At 55.9% G+C, this 7,596-nt stretch overlaps 1 protein-coding gene across 1 annotated transcript; it reads left to right on the top strand.

Moving 5' to 3' along the window:
- Positions 1-1,600: 1,600 nt before the first annotated feature.
- Positions 1,601-5,319, top strand: Ppap2c (phosphatidic acid phosphatase type 2C). Its single transcript, XM_013022924.1, has 5 exons — positions 1,601-1,860; positions 2,029-2,306; positions 3,400-3,457; positions 3,641-3,817; positions 4,075-5,319. Exons 1-5 carry the CDS (start codon positions 1,825-1,827, stop codon positions 4,222-4,224), a joined length of 699 nt encoding a protein of 232 aa, XP_012878378.1. The 5' UTR covers positions 1,601-1,824; the 3' UTR covers positions 4,225-5,319.
- Positions 5,320-7,596: the final 2,277 nt, after the last annotated feature.

Here is a 7,596-nt window from a genome sequence, read left to right as displayed (position 1 = left end):
GCCGGGTCGCCGTGTTGGGCCGGGGCCCCGGGAGCCAAACCTGCCTGGCAGGTTTGAGACGGGCGGGGGTTGGGAGGAGGAGGGGGGGAGGGAGGGAGGTGCATCCCGGACTCTCCTCCCCCCCCTCCCCGCCCCCTTCCCCACCTCTCCTGGGCCGGGAACAAAGGCCGAGTGTTTGCCCTTGGCCAACCGGACAATGGCCCCAGAATGGTACCCTAAGGCTCTGGGTGGGGGTGGGGAGCTGCCCCTTGGCCTCCCAGCCTGAGCTACCGTTTTCTGCAGTGCCCAGGTTTTTAGTTGTTATTCTGTGAACCTTTCATGTGGCAGGCACCAAGGTGGGGATAGAACAAATAATTGCACCTTTCCTTCCAAGCAATTTTGGTCCCAGAGAGGTTGAGTCACCTGGTGGAGGTCACACAGAGGCTGCAGGGCGGAAGTCATATTGCTGCTAGGTGCCCCGTGGTGGCGGCCGAGGTTGGAAATCTGAGTTCCTAAACATTTCAGTCGGTGTAGGTTTTAAGTACAAGGAGGAGTGGGAGCCAGGGAGGCTTTGCCTGCCGGTCCCCAGCTTTCCACACCGAGGGAAGCACCAAGACCCCCGTGTTGTCACCACCCAACTCCTGTTCCCATTGGGGAAGAATCTCCAAGGGGAGGAGAGATCCCGTGAAGCCGGCCAGCCCCCCCACAGCTAAGTGCTAGCTCCTACACACTCCTGCCCATCCTGGCTGTGCTCTGTTCATCTCCTGCTCCCCACTTCCTGTCCTGCCCTCCACTCCTGGCCTAAATCCTTGCCCCCTCCCTGGCCCCACTCATACCAGGGCACCCTCACTCCCCAGCTCCTGAGGCTGACTTTAGTATCTTCCTAGTAGGAGCGCAGCCCAGGCCTGGGAGGTCTTGTGTAGGGGTGAGGCCCTCCCATCATGCCCTCCAGCTTTGGGGACCTAGGAAACTGCCCTGCCCTGGGACAAAGGGCATCTTTGCTGCATTTCTCTCCCAAGCTCTGTCCCCTGCCCCATCCTTGAGAGTGGCTCCTGCTTTCCTGCCAGGCTAGCTTCACAGGGCCCAGGCTCCCAGGGCCCTCCTGCCTGGCACACGCTTGACAACTTCATTACAATGTTGAGGCCGGGCTGGGGCTGTCTGGGCCACCTTGGGTCTGGCTTCTGTTCCTGGTGTAAAGGTAAATTAGACCCCCTTTCCCTGCAGAAGGCATGTCTACCTGCACCTTGCCGTGTGCTGTGGAGCTCAATGGCCCCTGTTAGCCTTCCTGGTATTGGTAGATGTCTCCCTTACATCATCAGGCACCAGGGCACACAAATGCATATGGTGAATCTTGCCAGGCCTCAGACAAATGGGGGCTACACTGTGACACTGATACTGGGGGCCAAAGGGAGGGGAGCTTCAGTAAGGTGGGTGGAAGGCAGCTTGAGGGCTTTGCATGTGCAAAGGCCCTGGGCTGGGTGCTGGCCACATTTCCAGGAGCAGAAAGGAAGCCAGAGAGGCTGAGGGTGGGGAGGGAGGGAGGTGGTGGGGGTGGGTGGTGCCACTGGTTGGGTTTATTGGGACTGTAGTGGACATGGCACCTCTTGAAGGTGCCTGAGCAGCAGGGAGGTAGCGGACATCACGGGAGAGGATGGGAGCAGAGTAGGTAGGTGCCTGGGTTCCCGGGTACCTCTAGGGACAGGCATATGCCTCGTGTGGTTTCCCACAGCCTCTCTGCCCTTCGTCATCCTGACTCTGGTGAACACACCGTACAAGCGGGGCTTCTACTGTGGCGATGACTCCATCCGCTACCCCTACCGCCCGGACACCATCACCCACGGGGTCATGGCCGGGGTCACCATCACAGCCACTGTCCTCCTCGTAAGGCAGGAAGGGCTTGGAGGGGAGGGAGGGGGCTGACTAGGATGTACCTGGAGAGAATAAAGGAAGTGGGTTGGGGGTGGGGACACAGCCCTACCAGAACAAGCCAAGCCCTGTCCCCTGGGCCTGTAGCCCCCCCTGGGCCTGCAGCAGCTGCTCCCTTGGCAGGTGTCAGCCGGCGAGGCTTACCTGGTGTACACGGACCGCCTCTACTCGCGTTCCGACTTCAACAACTATGTGGCTGCTGTCTATAAGGTCCTGGGGACCTTCCTGTTTGGGGCGGCCGTGAGCCAATCACTGACTGACCTGGCCAAGTACATGATCGGCCGTCTGCGTCCCAACTTCCTGGCTGTCTGTGACCCTGACTGGAGCCGGGTCAACTGCTCGGCCTATGTGCAGCTGGACAGAGTGTGCAGGGGAAGCGCGGCCAATGTCACCGAAGCCAGGTGAGTGCCAGCCCTGGGGCTTGAACTCAGAGCCTGGGTGCTGTCCCTGAGCTGCTTTTGCACAAGGCTAGTGCCCTCTATTTGAGACACAGCTCCACTTCTGGCTTTTTTTTTTCTTTTTCTTTTTTGCTGGTTAATTGGAGATCAGAGGCTCATGGCTTTGAACTGCAATCCTCAGATCTCAACCTCCTCAGGAGCTAGGATTATAGGCGTGAGCCCTGGGTGCTGTGTCTGCTCTAGGAGCAAAATAGAGGGCATGAGACACTGGCTCTGCATGGTGGTGCGGGGGCCTCGTGTCCCAGTGCCCTCTGGCTGCTGTCAATTCTGGTTGGTTTGCAGGGCTGCAGGCAATGGCCCTGCCCTGCTGTGGCTTGCTTGCCACCCACACTATGCCTTGCTCTGTCCTTTCTGTTATCTCTGTCATCTGTTGCTAAATCTGGGTTGTGTGTAGATGTGGATGTGTATAGGAGGAGGTGGGGGCAATACCAGGGCTTGAACTCAGTGCCTGGGTGATGGCCCTTAAGGACTTTTTTTCACTCAAGGCTGGTTTATTACCACTTGAGCCACAGGCTTCATTTCTAGCTTTTTGCTGATTACTTGGAGGAAAATAAGAGCTCATGGACTTTCTTGCCTAGGCTGGCTTCAGACTGTGATCCTCAAATCTTAGACCCCCTGAATAGCTAGCATTTACAGGTGTGAGCTACCAACACCCAGCTAGATCTGAGATTCACATGGACAGATGGTGTAGTGCTCCCTCGATTTCCCTAGGTAAGAAACAGTCCTAGGAGAAAGTCTGTGGACACAGAAGGGGCCCCAGCTGCCTGGGTGATGGATGGGGGTTCACCTGGGTCCTGAAAAGCCTTGCAGTGCTGGCTGTAAGCCCTAGTCTGACATCTGGTTCCATTGTGTGGAAGGGAATAATGACAACTTCATCGTGCTGGGATGAGCTCCATTCCATTGTGCGGTTGCTTACTGCCAGTCACAGGCTGAGACCCGGGAGGTTTGGAGGACAGCGATGCTGAGGGAGTGGCTGGGAGCCTGGCCCTGCTGCCCCATGCCCCACTGAACTCTCCCCTGCCCTCTTCTTTCCTAGACTGTCTTTCTACTCCGGACATTCTTCCTTCGGCATGTACTGTATGGTGTTCTTGGCGGTGAGTTTCTCTGCCAAATGCTAGCTGGGGAGCCTCGGTTTCCCCAGATGCACAGAGAGATAAGGTGGTGCTGGGGGGCTTCCGGCCTGGGTACTCTACACCGCCATCCTCTGTCCTGGTTGGGACCAGGAGGTTGTGGGCAGTACCCAGGCTGATGCCCTCTCTCCCGCAATCCCCCCCCAGCTGTATGTGCAGGCGCGGCTCTGCTGGAAGTGGGCACGGCTGCTGCGGCCCACAGTTCAGTTCTTCCTGGTGGCCTTTGCCCTCTATGTGGGGTACACCCGCGTGTCTGACCACAAGCACCACTGGAGTGATGTGTTCGTCGGTCTCCTGCAGGGGGCGCTGGTGGCTGGCCTCACTGTGAGCCCTGGATTCTGCCTCCTCCTCCCTCCACCCCTTCACCCCTCTAGACGCCTGCAGGACCCCAGCCCACCCTAGCCTTACAGTTTCCCCGGTGCCCTATCCTTGCTCAGTCTCCCATCCCAGGCTCCATTTTCCTCAGTGCCCTCCACAGGCCTTCCTTTTTGGGTCTCCTCCTCTTCCTCCTCCTCCCGCCTTTCCTCCTGTCCTGTTCATTGTCTGCCTGCTTACCTCATGACACAGACTTTTTTTCCCAGGTCCACTACGTCTCAGACTTCTTCAAATCTCGGCCCCCGCTGCCCTGTCAGGATGATGAGGAGCTGGAGCGCAAGCCCAGCCTGGCGTTGACGCTGACCCTTGGCGAGGCTGAGTCCAACCGTTACGGGTACCCGGCCGCTTCCTCCTGACCTGGATGCCAGGCGGCCATCTGTAGGACTGTCCTCTGGGTTCCCAGTTCCTGGACAGGCAGCCAGGGTGGGCTCTGGACAGGACTCAGCATCCCAAGCTGACAGCAGTGGCAATTTGGTACTGGACTGGAGATCTCGAGGTGCCTTTGCCAGTCCTGTGCATTTAGTGCGGCCTGTCCTTAGTTCCTTGAATGCCCCTCTTTTATTTTGTGGGTGAAGGAAGGTTCCCAGAGGGTGGTGGATGCTGCTTCTGCTAGACATGAGGTATATCTGGGGCTTGAGCATAACTAGTTCACTGAGTATCTCAGAGCACCTGCTCTACTCTGAGGCAGGTGCTCATTGCAGAGTGGACTCACCCTGGGGCCCGCCCCTCCATCTACTCTATGGCTCATTGGGGATAAGGTCATTGGGTGGGTCAGCTGTGGCCCCCTGACTCCCTCGAGGGCCTGCAGTGGCCCTGGGGCTGCCCTGCAGGAAGCTCGGCTCACCTTGGTGGTCTGGGTTGGGGGGGGGGTACAGGTGAGGACACAGATGCTGTTCTGTCCAGTCGGCCTCTGGGCCTTGGAGTCTGGGGTCAGCGGCAAGAGGCACTAGATTTGGGTCTGGATTCCTTCCTCTCTGATTGCTCTTGGTCCTCACTGACCATCCATAGCCCTGCTCTGAGGCTTCTGGACATCCCGTGTGACATGGGAGGTCCTCCCAGCTGCTTGCCAGCCCCAGGCCACCCAGAGTACAGACCCTGGGGGGGAGGGGAGGCGGTCAGGCCTTGAAGGAGCCTGGTCTGTCCTTTGCTGGTGGCCAGTGGGACTCAGAGCTGCTGCCCATGGCCTGTGCCCCGAGTCCTGACCCTCCTGGCCACACACAGACCCACGTGCGTGGCCAAGGCTTCTGGAGAGGGCACTGCAGGCCAGTGGTCTCCGTTTCTCAGCACACTCAGAGGTCACTTTTTCATATTTTTTTAAAAATCAAATACCTTTGTGATGGTCATTTGTTGTTTTAAATTTTTTTTTGCGGATATTTTATTTGTGCCCTGAACCTGGGCTTTATTTCTCCATCCCGTGTGGTATGCCCATGTCAGGACTTAGTCGGGAGATGTGCAGATGTCTGGTGCCCTCTGCACTGGAGCCAAGATAGAGAGATGTCCATAGCTTCCGTGACCCTCCCTGGGTGTCATGGTGGCTGAGCTAGGTACTGCAGGAAGCTGAGAGGGTCAGGCAGGTCCCTGATGGGGAAAAAGCCTTGAAGCGCCCAGGGCCCAGGATCTGGTCTCAGCAAAGTGGTGAATGCATCCCATCTAGCGCAGAGTGTGAGCCGTGTGGAGCATGAAAAGACTTCCTGAAGAGCCCTCAGGTCTTTAGATCAGGGGTCCCATGAGGAAGGGGTATGCGGGATCCTCTCCCCCCTCCCTCCCAAGCCTCCATGTCCCTGTTCGTGTCTGGTCACTAGGACCCCTGACACCATCACCAGAGACATGTGCAAACCAAGGAGTCTCTGCTCCACAAGCCTGCCATCCGAGGCTCCAGCGGCTTCCTTGCGGACTCCACACTGGGTTGTCAACAACAGAAATAGTCTAATTCCCTCCCTCCCAGCATCCTTCGCCAGAGCCTTCTGCCCCAGCTCCCTCCCATGACTCACCTGAGGAAAAAATGGACTCAACATGATCCAAAGGAGTGAAGAGTCTTTTCTAGAACAGGAAGGGTGTGTGGGGGGGAACTGGCAGATCCCTGCTTGTCCGAACTTGAGTTGTGGGCTCCTAGGCCTAATCGTGCACTTGAAAATGAAGTGTGACCAAAGAACTCCCATCGATTTGGAAGCAACAACAGCCCCATGTCTGATAATCGGCTGTTTTTCACCACTACCACCGCCTAGGTGATGTCTGGTCATCTGTCCATCTGCAGCTAGGACTGTTAGGCCAGTGTAGCCGGAACCACCCTCAGCCCTGAGGCTCCTCGGTCATGCTCCATATATATTCACCAGATAGCTCCTCCCTCCATGCTCCTTGGGTATAGATTCTGCTTGAAGTTGGGTCCAGTCTCTTCCCAGCTCCAAGATCCCATTCCAGTGGTCTCTGCCTGTCCTAGCATTCTGGAATAAAGTCTCGTCCCAGGTTTTACGTATAGCTACGTATTTCTTTTTTATTAACATTGTAAACCAGGTGTCAATTACCAGCCATTGACACCTGGGAGATGCAGTAAAGGGTCCTCTATAACCTGCTCATCCCTGCTGGCAGCTGGCCACAGAATGACAACTTCAGAAAGGCAAGATAACATTTCTGCTTAAAGCTCCCTGTATGCTGTCCTTATTACAGCAACCCTAGGAAAAGGATCCACACTTTCTCTCCAGTGCACTGCTAATCACACCAATGCTGATTGACAGGACTGATGAATTGGATGAAGAGGAACCGTGGAGAAACTTTGATCACAAAGGCTAGAGGGCTAGGCACTGATGGCTCAGGCCTGTAATCTTAGCTACTTAGGAGGCTAAGATCTGAGGATCGCAGTTCAAAACTAGCCTGGGCAGCAAAGTCCAAGAGACTTAGTTCCAATTAACCACCAGAAAACCAGAAGTGGAGCTGTGGCTCAAAGTGGTAGAGCATTAGATTTGGGGGGAAAAGTTCAGGAACAATGTCCAGGCCCTGAGTTCAAGCCTCCCTCACCACCAAAAAAAGGCCAGAGGAAGTGGGCATGGGATTTGTAGGGCTGAGTTGAAAGATCACAGAGGCTGTTAAGGGCAAGGGAGTGGCTAGGGAGTGGCTGGGAGGGAAGCCGCCCAGACTCTGAGCACTCAAGCTCTTCTGAGTCTCCTATTACATAAATTACCAGTCACAGGCCTCCAAACTGGGATGATGCTGACAGCCTAGACGGCCTCAAACCAGTCCCACTTGAATGGGGGTTCACTTAGGGAGCAAAGAATGGCTATGAGTATGTTTACTCAGCTTGGCCCATAACCTATCTTTCCTCCCTTCCTCCCTCTCTCTCTCTCTCCCTCCTTCCCTCTTTCCCTCCCCCTCCTCCTCCTACTTCTCCCTTCCTCTCTCTCTCTCTCTCTCCTTTCTTTCTCTTTGCCAGCCCTGTGGCTTGAACTAAAGGGTTAAACACTGTCTCTGAGGCCAGCTACAGTACCACTTCCTGCTTTTTCTGAGTATTTTATTGGAGATAAGTGTCTAATGGACTTTCCTGATCCGGCTGACTTTGAACTGTGATCCTCAGATCTCAGCCTCCTGAGCAGCTAGGATTACAGGTGTGAGCCGCCAGTGCCGGGCTGTGGCCCATAATTCTTGGCTTAGGCCCTGTCTCTGAGCTGCTTTGGCTCAAGGTCTACCACTTTGAGTCATAGCTCCACTTCCAGCTTTTTTTGTGTATGTGGTACTGA

Source organism: Dipodomys ordii, unplaced genomic scaffold, assembly GCF_000151885.1.
Source record: "Dipodomys ordii isolate 6190 unplaced genomic scaffold, Dord_2.0 Scaffold64, whole genome shotgun sequence".
Classification (NCBI taxonomy): domain Eukaryota; kingdom Metazoa; phylum Chordata; class Mammalia; order Rodentia; family Heteromyidae; genus Dipodomys; species Dipodomys ordii.
Note: the sequence above shows the minus strand (reverse complement) of the source record. Positions and strands in the feature narration are given on the sequence as shown.